At 41.6% G+C, this 14,051-nt stretch overlaps 1 protein-coding gene across 7 annotated transcripts in view; it reads left to right on the forward strand.

Annotated features, from left to right (window-relative positions):
- SCN8A (sodium voltage-gated channel alpha subunit 8) overlaps positions 1 to 14,051 on the forward strand; it is a 145,717-nt gene that overhangs the window by 107,981 nt on the left and 23,685 nt on the right. For 4 of the 7 annotated variants that reach the window (XM_031650489.1, XM_031650488.1, XM_031650487.1 and 1 more), the window contains exons 20-23: positions 4,955 to 5,077; positions 10,948 to 11,232; positions 13,083 to 13,136; positions 13,668 to 13,805. In XM_031650489.1, the coding sequence (XP_031506349.1) occupies positions 4,955 to 5,077; positions 10,948 to 11,232; positions 13,083 to 13,136; positions 13,668 to 13,805 (600 nt within the window). The remainder of the gene's footprint in view (positions 1 to 4,954; positions 5,078 to 10,947; positions 11,233 to 13,082; positions 13,137 to 13,667; positions 13,806 to 14,051) is intronic. The other 3 variants (XM_031650492.1, XM_031650491.1, XM_031650490.1) reach the window with 1 other exon arrangement.

A 14,051-nucleotide genomic window follows, 5' to 3' on the forward strand; every position in this document is an offset into this window, starting at 1 on the left:
AACTGGTACTCCCAGCTGCCTGGGGAGGCTGTGATTTGAAACAGAGCTTCCCCACCATGACCCACCCTCACCAGAACACGTTCTTCCTCTTTTCCCTAGGGTGAGCTACCTAGAATTTGAGGATATTGATCAGGTATCCCACATGCCCCTGCTAAACAAATAAGCTGCTAAAGCACTAACAGTCCTGCACATTAGCATTTATTTTTTGAGATGAGGTCTTACTCTGTCACCAGCCTTGAGTGCAGTGGCACCATCTCTGCTCACTGCAGCCTCTGCCTCCTGGGCTCACACAATCCTCGCACCTCAGCCTCTCGAGTAGCTGGGGCTATAGGCACACACCACCATGCCTGGCTAATTTTTGTGTCTTGGGTAGAGATGGAGTTTCACCATGTTGCCCAGGCTGGTCTCGAACTCCTTGGCCTCCCAAAGTGTTGGGTTTACAGACATGAGCCACTGTGCCCAGCCAGCATTTATTTCACAAACATTTTTATGACTTTATATGAGGTAGAAGGGGGTAAAGAGCATAGGACAGGCATGCAGTCAACTGATACTAATTCATAAGCCCTCTAGCTTTTGGGGGTTGCTTGATCATTACATTACTGTGGTATCCAACTGGCTCCTGTGAAGACCTCTGTGCCAGTTATTAGTAAATAATATAGTCGAATGCCATTATCTGTGTAGAATTGCTCCAGAAGCAATAAGGAGAAGCAGAGGTTATCCCTGTTGCAAGCATGTTCCCAGCCCCTGGGGAGCTTACACTAGCTTCCACAGCAACTATGGCCTAATTCCAGGCTTATGCTAGGTGGGGGGACATTCCCAGGCCATCACAGTGGCTTCAATCGCTGCCACTTTTGAGTTGTGGAGGGGCAATTAGTCTTGGCCTGTCACCTGAACAGCTGGAACTGCTGGACTTTTTGGTGTCCATTTGAGTAAAGTGTCTGGTTTCTTTGGCATTTTAGAACATTCAGCAGGTTAGGTTCTAACTTAGCACCATCCACTGGTGACTTGATGTCTGAGTCTGTTACTCATCGCACTTGTTTCCCTAATTGATTTTTGTTCTTCCTTGTTGCCCCTTAAAGCTGTAAGTACTTTTCAGAGTCATGGGATTATCCAGATGACTTCAAGGTTAATTCGTTTTATTTATAAGCCATACAAGTTCTCAAACAAGGAAAACATTCTGTTTTGCTCAGCTCCTTGGCTGCATTGGAGATTGTGTCCTGTAAAAGAATTTTGGCATCTTTTCCCCAGGACGTTTATCCCACTGTATATGGAGATCAGCAAGCCTGTCAGTTCCAGAGATGGGGACTTGCGGAGACCACTTGCCTCATCCTGAATTCAGACTGCTGAAACCATTCTCCATTTGAAAATATTCACATCATTTTGGAAGTCACCTAATGTCTTTCCCCCTTTTTTTCCAGTCTGCAACCATAGATGCCCTGAATTTATTTTTTATTTTTTAATGTTTTTAGGTAGGTCTCACCCTGCTGCCCAGGCTGGAGTACAGTGGCACAGTCATGGCTCACTGCAGCCTCAAAGTCCTGGGCTCAAGCAGCCTTCCCACCTCAGCCTCCTGAGTAGGTAGGACTGCAGACACATGCCATGGCGCCCAGCTTCATGCCCTGAATTTGATGTCTCCTCAATTCCTTTGTTTGTTTGTTTGTTTGTTTTTTAGGTTTGATTCTTTCCTTAAAGAATACTTTAAGCAATGTTAGGATTATCTCCAGGAAGGGCTTAACAGAGACTCAAAGGATTATAAGAGAGCCCTCGACTGCTAAAGAATAACCCAGATAAGACCCTTATTGATCCTGTCCTGAGCCAAATTAATCAGCTGAGTAACAGCTTATCTCTCAGCAACGTTTAGAGCCAGCCACTGAATTGGCCTTTAGACCTCCTCCTTCATTCTCCACACTGTGGGCCTATTTGTTAGCAGATAAGTCACCCACCCTGAAGAGCTGGGATCTTCTTACATTATATGGTGCCTATAGCCACTCAAAGCTTAGTTTCTTGCAATCTTTACCTGACAGTTTCGTAAGATGAAGCTGACCCAGGGGACTGTTGAGCCCAGGTACTTGGTTGAGAAAGAATAGCTTCTCTTCAGGTATACCTGTTAAGACTTCATGAAGAATCTGGCAACTTTCAATTCTTTTGGATTTAAGAGTTGGCTGTACTTGGTAATAATAGGGAAGTATACACCTCCGTATAAATTCTTATTGATAATGATGGATGGATAGAGAGAAAGGGATTGGTTGGTGCTACTATGTTCTAGATAGGGCTTTTGTGGCCCATAGTTTAGGCAGACGTTGAACTCTGGACCATCTGCCTTTCCAAGAAAATTAGGGTAGCCTAATAGGGCAATATTTACTTCCAGATTTGCTTTGGACACTGCCTAGGGCTTCAGAGAAGATACCTACACTGGTGGATTATGAGCACATGCATAGATCAAGGTTCATACCCCTTTTTATTTTATTATTTATTTATTTATTTATTTATTGAGATGGAGTTTCTCACTTGTCGCTCAGGTTGGAGTGCAATGGCACCATCTCCGCTCACTGCAACCTCATACCCCTTTTTATTTTATTATTTATTTATTTATTTATTTATTTATTTATTGAGATGCAGTTTCTCACTTGTCGCTCAGGTTGGAGTGCAATGGCACCATCTCCGCTCACTGCAACCTCTGCCTCCCGGGTTCAAGCAATTCTCCTGCCTCATCCTCCCAAGCAGCTGGGATTATAGGCATGCACCACCACATCCAGCTAATTTCTTCTTGTATTTTTAGCAGAGACCGCGTTTCACCATGTTGGCCAGGCTAGTCTCGAACTTCTGATCTCACGTGATCCACCCACCTCCGCCACAACGCCCGGCCATACCTGTTTTAAATGGAAACCTTTAAACCTGCTCATCCTGACCCTTGCTAGGTCATTCACCTTCCACTTCTATCCCCTGCCAGTCATGCTGCTTAATTATACATGTCTTCATTTTTTTTAAAATTGTGTGTGTGCAATTCACAGACACAGGATCAAATAATTAAAGCCCTAGGATAAAGATAAAAAGCAGCAAATGAAACTAAGTTGTAGATTGTTTCTTTTTTCCTCTCTAAATTTTCTTTAAAGTATCATCAATTTAAGTAAGCTAAGCTGATCTGCAACCACCACTTCCCAGTAGGAAGAATTTAAGAGCTGTTGATGGAAATATCTTAACCTATCCTAGAATTTGTGTTGTAAGAAACCCAGAACCCAGCCAGGCATGGTGGCTTAAGCCTGTAATCCCAGCACTTTGAGAGGCCAAGGCAGGCAAATCACCTGAGGTCAGGAGTTTGAGACCAGCCTGGCCAACACAGTGAAACCCCGTCTCTACTAAAAATACAAAATTAGCTGGGCATGGTGGCACATGCCTGTAATCCTAGCTACTCACCCAGGAGGCTGAGGCAGGGAGAATTGCTTGAACCCAGGAAGTGAAGGTTGCGGTGAGCCAAGATTGCGCCTTTGTTCTCCAGCCTGGACAACAGAGTGAGACTTTGTCTCAAAAAAAAAAAAAAAAAAAAAGTAGAAACCCAGAACCCAAGCATTCTGGAGTCTGACTAACTAAAGGTATTTTTAGATCTGTTCTCCCCTGAAGAATTCTGTAACTCTCAGCTCAGGCCCAGGCAGGCATAAATGCAGTTAGCATGGTGTTGAGGAAGCATCGTGGTAACTGCTCTGAGAGCTCTGGTAGAATAAGGTAAGTTTGCCTCTGGCAGAGCAGGAAAGTGACCACATGTCTAGGCCTGGAGGTCTGCAGGCTTCTTCCCCCTGGTACGGCAACATATTCAAGTCTGGATTGTCCAGATAGGCCTGTTGGAATGTTGTCATGTAATCTGCCCACTGGGGACGTGACCTGTCTGTGGAAGAAAAAGCATTGGCCTGGGAGTCAGGCAGTGGAGGTCTTTAATCTTGGTTCCACAACTGCCAGTGTAACCCTGGGCAAATTCTTGTGTACAGGTCTCAATTTCCTCATCTATCAAATTAATTTTTTTTCCAAGAATTCTTCCAGCTGTTATTCTAATGATAAGAGTTATAGAAGATTGACATGGAAATGACAGACCTGAGGATAATTCATTTTGGACTGTTCTGGAAGGAAAGAATGAGAATTATAAGGAAAAGTATGGGTTCATTTGTCCAGACTCACCCAAGTTCTTGTGGCCATGGAGGGGTCCTGGTTATAGTTAAAAAAAGTCAAAAGGATTATCATAGTTAAAAGTGAGAGATAGAAGGATATGTTTAAAAGATAGAGATACAACTCACTTAAGTGAGTTCTCATGGAGCACAATTCTTCTTGGGAACTGCAAAGTCAGCCATGGTACTTATTGAACGTTTTCATTGTTCTTAATGTCATGATGCATAAGATTCTCAAACAAATGGTTTTTTGTCAACCAGGAGTAAGAGAGCTTGTCCCTGTTGGAAAGCCAATGGTGAATGAGCTGAGGAGGGGGCAGCTTGTGTGGAGTATGTGTATTTATCTGTATTCTTTTCCATAGGTACCATTAAATTTGTCTGGCTTAATTTAATGGGGACTTCTGGGACCTGCAGAGACTGTAAAGGGCGAGGGTAAGGCTCTTGTCTGTTCAGGCTCCTCTCCTTCCAGTGGAACTTCCTCACTCTCTCCCTCTCCCGTCAGCCTCTCCCCTTTTCCAAATTGTGTGTATGTTCTACCGCCTTCTCAATTTTCTCTTCCCTCTTGTTTTTTCTTCTGCCTCTCAACCACCTTTCCTTCCAGGTCGTTTGAGTCAAGTTGAAATAGGCAGCTGATGTTACCCACTTCCTCTACCTGGGGGGCCCAATCTGTGTCTTCAGTGCTAGGGGCTTTATTCTAACACTCTGGAACCTCTGTTTTCTTTTCTTTTTTTTTTTTCTTTTATTTGTTTATTTTTTTGTTACCTTTTTTGTTTTTGTTTTTCTCTTCTGTTTCTGTGTAGGTCTCTTTAGTCAGCCTTATAGCTAATGCCCTGGGCTACTCGGAACTAGGTGCCATAAAGTCCCTTAGGACCCTAAGAGCTTTGAGACCCTTAAGAGCCTTATCACGATTTGAAGGGATGAGGGTAAGATACTAAGAGCAGCTGATCCTTCTGCATGCCAATGGAAACTGTTTAAGCATGCTAGAACTGATCACATGGTGGAAAGATCATTCAAACACAAATTCTGTGATGCAGCTGCTGATTTGATCCTCCACTCTCTCCCCCACACCTGCCCCGTGCAAAGGGGAATTGCGTTAAGCTGCCTCATCACATTAATATTGGCCCCACCCCCAACAACATGCCATCGCAGAACATGTTAACATTGGCTATTCTCATTTGGCCTGGCTTACCTGTAGCACTTGGGGCGGCTTTCTGGGCTGTTGATTTAATAGGGAGAATCACCAGGTGCAAAGAAGGGGAATTGTAACCCACAGACCCACTGAAAAGCACAGGCTTTAGGCAGGGAGAGTGCTGTGTAGGGGCATCAGCCAGGTGGGGACTGTGGCCTTGAGGTCACTGAGAAAGCAGCTGAGAATGGGCTTGAAGACATGATGGCAGGCCCGGAATTGGGAATGGAGCAGAATTTGGCATGGCCCTGGGAGAAGAAATGCTTTTCTTTCTATTTGGATTCCTCTTATTGCACCTTGTTGTTCTCAGCCCAGTCCCATACGGACTGGCAGCCTCTGTCTGATAGCAAAGCTTTTTTCCTCACCCCCAACCCCTCTGCCCATGCTGTATGGTCCCCTAACACTGTCAAAATGACAACCAGGTATGATGCTAGATGATTGAATATCAGCTAGTTCTCCTGAAATTTCTTGATACCTCCTATTCCTGCTTTGGTGATACTCCACCCAAAACAATACAAGGTGTTGTCACCCTGCCGACTTAGAAACAGGGTACCTTCTTGGTGCCATTTCCTTGTCTCTTGGTTTAAATAGTTGTGCGTGTGCATGCGTGCACGTGCGCGCGCGCACACACACACACACACACACTAAAAAGTCAATTTCTTAAAATCAAAGGGGCAACTGGCTTTGGTGGTAATAGTTGTCCTGTGGTGATCAGAGAGAGGTCTGTTATACTTAACGAGACCAAGAAAACTCGCTTCAATTCAGATGTTGAATACATGCAGGAGAGCAAACCAGAGGATATATTTTTAAATGTGCAAACGTCAGAATGTAGGAATAAAAATTAAACTGTTGCAATAGTCTACATGAAGCAAGACCGATTGGAAAAACTAGATACCAGGACAGTGCTGCTTCATTCATTCCTCATCTGTGACCCCTGGCTGTTCTTCCATGAAGCCACCCACAGTTATATAGGAAGATGAAAACTTAATTGGGACTTGGGAATTTTATTATGCTAATTTATCCAGACAAATGCTTTTTGTAACAAATTCATGTTTCTTCTGTAGCACAGTCACAGTTTGGTTTACTAAATGTAAGCTTTCTGCAACTCTCCTGAAACCATCTGCAGGAAGGGCAGTTCCACAGTAGTGTAAATTTATTTTAATTTTTTTAAAAACTTGGAATTTTAAGACTTTGTCCCACAGATAAGAGAGGTTTTAGCATGTGTGCAGTAAGGTCATTGCTATGCTTAGGCTAAATTTAGGAAGAGAGTTTATTACACAAGATTCAGTGGTTTAGACAGCCACGGTGGGATTGAACATGTGGTTAAAATGCTTGTCTCTGCTCCCTCCCCCTTTGCACCTTTTCCAGAGCTAGTTAAATGTTTTAATAAACCACACTGGTTTTTTTATAAAGTTGATAATCCACTTTGGTGACTGAAAAACTGAGGACAAGATGCAACCAAAAGAAGTCCACTGAAGACAGTACTTGCAGCATTGTACTGGAGCTCCTCCGCATCCCCTTACAGTGATCCCTGATCTCCCAAAAGGAGAATGGTGATACCTGAAGAAATCCCCCCATCCCCCCACCAAAAAAATGCCCATCTGACGCATCTGATGCTTGTTACTAACTCTTTCCATCTAGATGCTCATTACTGTCAGTCCTGGCCAGGCAGACAGAAGCAGTCCTCATGGCTGCTGAGGCCAGTTTGCTCATGAGGCAGTTATTTGAATAACCTGGATGCAGGAGCCGTTTTGGGAGCCACAAAATAGTCTACATGAATAGTCTTCCCTTTAGCTGCCCCTTCTTTCTCTACCTTTCCTGGACCCTCAGTTTCCAGTCCCCTAAAAACTTTTATTTGTCAACTTGAAAGTAGTTTAGGAGCCCGGAGGTCCCAAATGAATAATCAGAACAGTAGATAGTTTTATTTGAAAAGCATTACGATGTTTTATTTGAAAAGCATCTACATCAAGATTTTTTTCGGTAAGATAATGGGCGAGAACAAGTTTGAGCCCAAAGCTGGAATTTAAAACAATAAATGTACATTGAGGGAAGCTTTGGAATAAGAGCGCCACCTCATTTGGTTGACTCCAGCCAACTAACAGACGGTATTGACCATGGCTGGTTAGGCAGGTGAAAAGGAATCAGGGATCCATTCCTGCCCTGCAGGTTTCCTAGCCCTTCTGTGGAAGAGTAACTGCAAGAAGAAAAGATTGGATCTGGCTAAGCTTACAGTAAGTTTCCCAGTAATAAACAGAATTAGGTACACGTTTTATTTAAATGTCGTTTTTCTATGGGGCATTTTTTTTTATTCTTTGGTTTTGGTTCTTCCATATGCCAACACTTGAGAGATTACCTTTAGAAAATTTTAAATAAGAAATCTTCATAAACTGAACACCATCCATGCAGATGGGCTCAACTGTCACTGTGCTGCTCCAATTACAGACTCAGAGCTTCACTTGAGAAGGGAGCATATGACCCAAGCCTGTCCTGGGACACTGACTTCAGTCTCCTCTCCTTCCTCAAACCAAAGACCAGGAAAACTGAAGCACTTGTGCTATAGGCAAAGGAATACTTAATGTAGTTCTTTGCTTTTCTCTCCTCCATAGTAATCTTCATTTAAAGATTTCGCTGTGCTGTTAAATTTTTGAGGGTATATAATATTAGTGCCATGAAACATGCATGCATTTTTGTTGATTGTCAGTACATAGTTGTCCATTAAAGCCATGTTCCCTCTGCCAGATATTAAAAGCTTGCTGATTTATAGTATTTAATGAGCAACAATAATGTCCAAGACATTATAGAGAAGACAAAAATACTGTAAGAATTAATATCCATTGGAATTTTCTCATCAATTAAATGAGATTTGTATCAATTGCCAAGTATAAACTTCCATTGATAAAAGTAACTTTTTATGGATTACTAAAACCTAGCTTTGAGTGATATTTCCATGTCTAGTTCTTAACAATAATAGATTTCATGATAATTAAAGGCAATGTAGAATAACTAGAGAGCTTGTATAGAGAAGAGAAGATCAAATTCATTGACTATCAGTGGAAATTTGAATTATCATTTATAATATATATTTAGTGTGAGACTTCAAAATAAGAAATATGATCTCTTGCCCAGTGGTTGCTGAGAATAACAGCACAATGATCATTACATACGGAGCACAGTTAAATAGTTTCTTCTTAACATATTGCAGCTTATCAGCTAATGTTCAAAGCAAGGAAGAATAATTAGTACATTTAATCAACTCTGGGCTGGGCATGGTGTCTTCATGCCTGTAATCCCAGAACTTTTGGAGGCCAAGCTGGGCAGATCACTTTGAGGTCAGGAGTTCGAGACCAACCTGGCCAACATGGCAGAACTCCATCTCTACTAAAAATACAAAAATTGGCTGGGCGCGGTAGCACACATCTGTAGTCCCAGTTACTTGGGAGGCTGAGGCAGGAGAATCGCTTGAACCCAGGAAGGGGAGGTTGCAGTGAGCCGAGATCGCATCACTGCACTCCAGCCTGGTCAACAGAGTGAGACCCTTTCTCAAAAAAAGTAAATAAAAATTTAAAATTAATCAACTCTGTTTTCTGTTTTATTCATAATACTAAGGTAAAAAGTTTTTCTCTGGTTATGATTAAAGTACATTTGCATCTTATAAAACTTTGGATTTTTAGGATTTTATATCAGAGAATAAGGCTCAGTGAATATTTTTGTATATTGATTCACTTGATCAAATGGATCAATATATAAAATTTTGTATATACTTTATGAGAATAAAAGTTCTAAGAGATCACTTCGTTAATTTTTCTTCCCTGTGGTAAATATTAACCCATATTTAACTGTAACCCATAGTATGTAGGACAGATTAGACTGGGTTTGAGTAGAAGCTTAAGATCATTCTCTGCATAGTCAGAAGAGTTCTTGGAGGAAGTAGGTTCTGAATTGAGATTAAAAAGCAACATGCCTCGGTTTCAAGTCTTTGGGACCTACTTCCTATGCCACATTTGTAATGGTCTAACAGAAGGTCACAGTCTCCCACCTAAGGTCTGCTGCGAAATGCTGTCACATAGACTGGAGTTTTTGAATCTTTACATAATCTACTCCCTTATTGTTTGAGAAATTATTTTTCCATTTGTGGATCATCCTCCTTTTGCCTGTTCTTTTGCACATTTCATTGCTTTTTGGTGCTCCCGCCAAAGGGTGAGCAACTGTAGAATGAGGAGGTAAATTCAAATCTGAGTACGTGACAAATTTGGTAATATAAATCAATATGAATATCATTCTCCAAAAAAAATTGAAGATTTTCCAGATTTCAGATATCCTGGCTTTCCTTGCTCAAAGTAATAAACAATTAACAAAGTAATAAACACTTTATACTAATGACAGAGCTGTCAGATCTAGAAGAGATTTCTTGGTCTAAGAATTAAGAAATAACTGCCTCTCAGTCTAAAGGCCTTAATATATGAATTGGAGAAACACAAAATGAATATTTTAATCTAAAAAGAAGAGTGACTCCTTAGCAGAAGAATGTCATTGCATTTTTTACACAAGATAGAACAGGTAGCTCTGATCAGCCACATGTCCTGATGAGTGACAATGCAGTCTTAAGGCAAAACCAGAAGATAAGCAAAACCTAAACCCTAAACTGTATGCTGCTCTGACTGACACTGTAAAGCAAAATCAAAGTTGAAAACAACCCAGAAACTTTGATTCCTAAGGGGTTTTTTCCTTTGCTTTTTTTAAATTCCTGAGCTTACTGTAATCAGTGACTTTTAACAATATGCCAATTTTTTAGTTTCCAAAGCAGTGATGATCTAACCCAAAACTCTCTTAAAAACCTTAAGTCATCCTATTTCTAATACATTGTGATGAGTGGAGTCAAGCCCTGGAATGAGCAGAGAGACGACAGCATTAGCCAAGCAGGGAGCGACTCTGATTTAAAAGCCTACAAAGTCAGAATAAAAAGGCTGGAGAAGTATAATGAACCTTGAGTGAAAGCACATCTGTTCAGATTTTATTTTACACTGTTTGGTAGAGGGAATATAGCTTTTTTTTTTTTTCTTGAGCCTGCAAAATATGCATGCTCAGCTATTGCCTGAAATAAAATAACTGGCCTTGCGTAGTCGTAAAAGAGACATTATGTACTGTTAACTGGCTCTCTATTAACCACAACGGGTAGTTCTCTGTGATTCTGAACAATTATACCTTGTTTTTCAGAGGGGGAATGTCTGTTGAAAGGCAACTAGCAAGCTGAAAGTTACTCATATTTTCCCACTGGGCATGTTTTATGAATTGAGGAAGAGGGAGACTGGACTAAGAAATAATTTTTCAGTCCCAGGCTGATGCATAGGAAAGAAGACGTAGGTCAACTTGCCTGGGGAATTTGTGTTAGTCAAAATAAAGATGTAACTTTTTAAAATTCTTCAATATAGGCCTAGACTTAGAAATTTTTGGTTCTACTTGTCAGTCTGTCCAGTTACTCTGATTCCAAAGGGAATGTAATGTTTCCATACAGAACAAGCCACACAATGTCATTCCCCTCCTGGAAATCAAAAAATGTGCTTGCTCCCATTTCCACCCAACACTCAGCAACCTCCCCTTCCAATGCAGGTGGTGGTGAATGCCTTGGTGGGCGCCATCCCCTCCATCATGAATGTGCTGCTGGTGTGTCTCATCTTCTGGCTGATTTTCAGCATCATGGGAGTTAACCTGTTTGCGGGAAAGTACCACTACTGCTTTAATGAGACTTCTGAAATCCGATTTGAAATAGAAGATGTCAACAATAAAACTGAATGTGAAAAGCTCATGGAGGGGAACAATACAGAGATCAGATGGAAGAACGTGAAGATCAACTTTGACAATGTTGGGGCAGGATACCTGGCCCTTCTTCAAGTAGTAAGTAATGTTTTTTGTTTTCAGTTCTGTGAAATTCAGGCAGCTAGCACAAATCCCATTTGGCTTCTTCTCAACCCTGCTTCTAGAATCACGATTATTCTCAATAAGTCCAAGAGAACAGTGTTGTTCCCCAAACCAGTTTCAGAGAGAGACCTTTCCTGAGTATTCTCTGACTTCTACAAGATCTCACTCAAAGGAAATCTCTCATTGTGCTCAGGAGCAGAGCTGTCCCAGCAACAAATAAAGATTCCTGCAATGTAATAAAGTGGCAGAGAGATCATCTTCCTTTCCTGGTCAGAGTGTAGTTAAAGAGAAGGGCAAAAAAAATCAAGAAGATAAGCGCATAGACAAAAAAGTAATGGCAATTGTGATGGAGCAAAATAATAGTACATACTCCCTACACTCCAGATAACTTAGGAAAAAACCAGGGCAGTGCTTTGGTGCCACACTCACCTCAGCTCCACCCCAGAGAAGGGTATCAGATTAATGTATCACAGGAAGGAAGGATTTAGCTATCTAGATAATTCTCTTTTGCCTAATTTCATTCTTTCGTGCTTAGTTTTCACTTCCTCTCTCACCAGTGTTTTGGAATGTGTGACAAGACAACATAATGCAGTGAAAGCTCGTAGGCTTTGAAATTAGACTGATACTGATTTGAACCATACTCTGATACTTATTGGATATGTAACTTTGGACAAATTATTCAACCTCTCTGACTCTCTGTGTCTTCATCTATTAAATATAGATAATGAAACCTGGCATGGTTGTTAAAAATTTTTGTGATTTTAAAAAATTTCTTAGCACAGTGCCCAGCATATAACCATGCTTAATTAATGAAAATTGCTATTAAGTGTTTTTGTTACTGTATTGCCATGCCTATATCATACAGTTCTTGGGAGACTAACTGCAATAACACAGATGAAGCTCTCAACCTAACCTAACATATAGTAAACACTGTCAACTCATAGTAGAAGGCAAAGTTCACGGAATGAACTAGTTTTTCCTACCCCAAAGCTTTTTTGCTGTTGTATCCCAGTTCAAAAAATTGGACCCACAAATTGAATCTGAATTGAAACACCTCCAGAAAACCAGTGCACATCAACAAGCCAGTCAAACATGATAGTCACAGAGTCCCTGCCATATGCAAGATGCTGTGCGTGACAGTACAGTACTAGGGCCCTCAGATGAATAAAGACCTTCCTGTGCCCTGAAAAAACCTTAGAATCTGGTTGAGTACGTAGAACATGGAGAATAGTACATGGATTATCCATATTTCCAGAATCAGTCTAGATACAGTAGACTGAAGGAGTAGAATTGGGAAGGGACCGTCAAGGATAAAGCTGGTATTGCCACTACATAGGCTACACATGTGTATATCAGTAAAGGGTAAGTCTGATCTTGTTTTTCTTTTAAATGCAACTATGGGTTTTTCCGACCCCTGTCGCTTAACACCTTTTTTTTTTTTTTTTTCTTAACACCTTTTTAACAAATGATTCCTCAGTGGAATGGAGTGCTAAGTTCCAAGCATTTTCAGTAGATTCCTGCCGTTCACTCATAAAAGTTTTCCCTAACTTTAGGTAGGCTTCTCGGGCCCATGATTTTGAGTCCTTTTGTAAAGCCTTAATCCCACTACCATTTTCAGCATGTTTATTTGCCACACTTTGTTGTTATTTTCAGGAACAAAGCCCTCCTGGGACCTGTAGTAACAAACAGAAAATTCTGTGTCCAAGGGAGGCTGCACCCAAACCCCTGTTCTGTGTTCTCACTGAACCTAAGCCTGGCCTTTGGGACCCCTGCCTAGACTCCTATCCCTTAATAGGCACCGTCTAATGACTGACTCTGTTTGCCAGGCAACCTTCAAAGGCTGGATGGATATCATGTATGCAGCTGTAGATTCCCGGAAGGTAAGGATGTACATGGCAAAAATACCACCTTCTCAGATGGGTGGAAAGCAAGCAGCATGGTATACCGATCCCACCAAGAAAGAGGAAGGGATGGAGGAATGGAGGAGTTGACGTTTCTCTTTGGAACATTTATTGCTTGTTTTATTGATTATAGATCATTTTCCTTGTCTCAGTAAGTCATCACTCTCTTACATTGGCCCCCGATGATTAGACTGTTAATTTTTACTTGGCCCCAGTGAAGCTGTCTATGCTTCAGTCCTGCTTCATAGCAAAAGTATGGCTCCTAGCAGACAGCCCTCCCTCCCTGTGGCTTCATGATTTGCATGTTCTCCACATGAGTCGGAGGAGGACTAGTGCCCTCTCAAGGCAGGACATGCCAGTGTAGAGAAGGAGGCAGGCAGAAAGAATCTAGGGCTCTCCCATCCCAGGATGTTCAGCAGCTCAGATGGTCACAGTTATGACTGATGGTCTTGGCATGTCCAACTGCAAACTAGGAGCTGATTCTCTTCCTTTTATCCTGTCCTTTGACAGCCTGATGAGCAGCCTAAGTATGAGGACAATATCTACATGTACATCTACTTTGTCATCTTCATCATCTTCGGCTCCTTCTTCACCCTGAACCTGTTCATTGGTGTCATCATTGATAACTTCAATCAACAAAAGAAAAAGATAGGTCTCCTCCCCTCATTGCCAGTGGTTGGAAGTCAGCCCAGATAAGAGGCATCTTTGTCCCTATCTCTAGAAAGAAAATGTCCCTCTTTCTTTCTCTAAAATCTATATTGTCAGCTCAGTGTGACCCTGGCCCCCATACATTAGCCCCAACACACTCTTTCTGTTCAGGGCTAGATTTTGCAGCACGTAGTTTACCACACGTACTAGCAGTCTTTTATTCTTGAGGCCTATTACTGGTCTTGG

This window comes from Papio anubis, chromosome 9 (assembly GCF_008728515.1).
Source record: "Papio anubis isolate 15944 chromosome 9, Panubis1.0, whole genome shotgun sequence".
In the NCBI taxonomy this organism is placed as follows: Eukaryota; Metazoa; Chordata; class Mammalia; order Primates; family Cercopithecidae; genus Papio; species Papio anubis.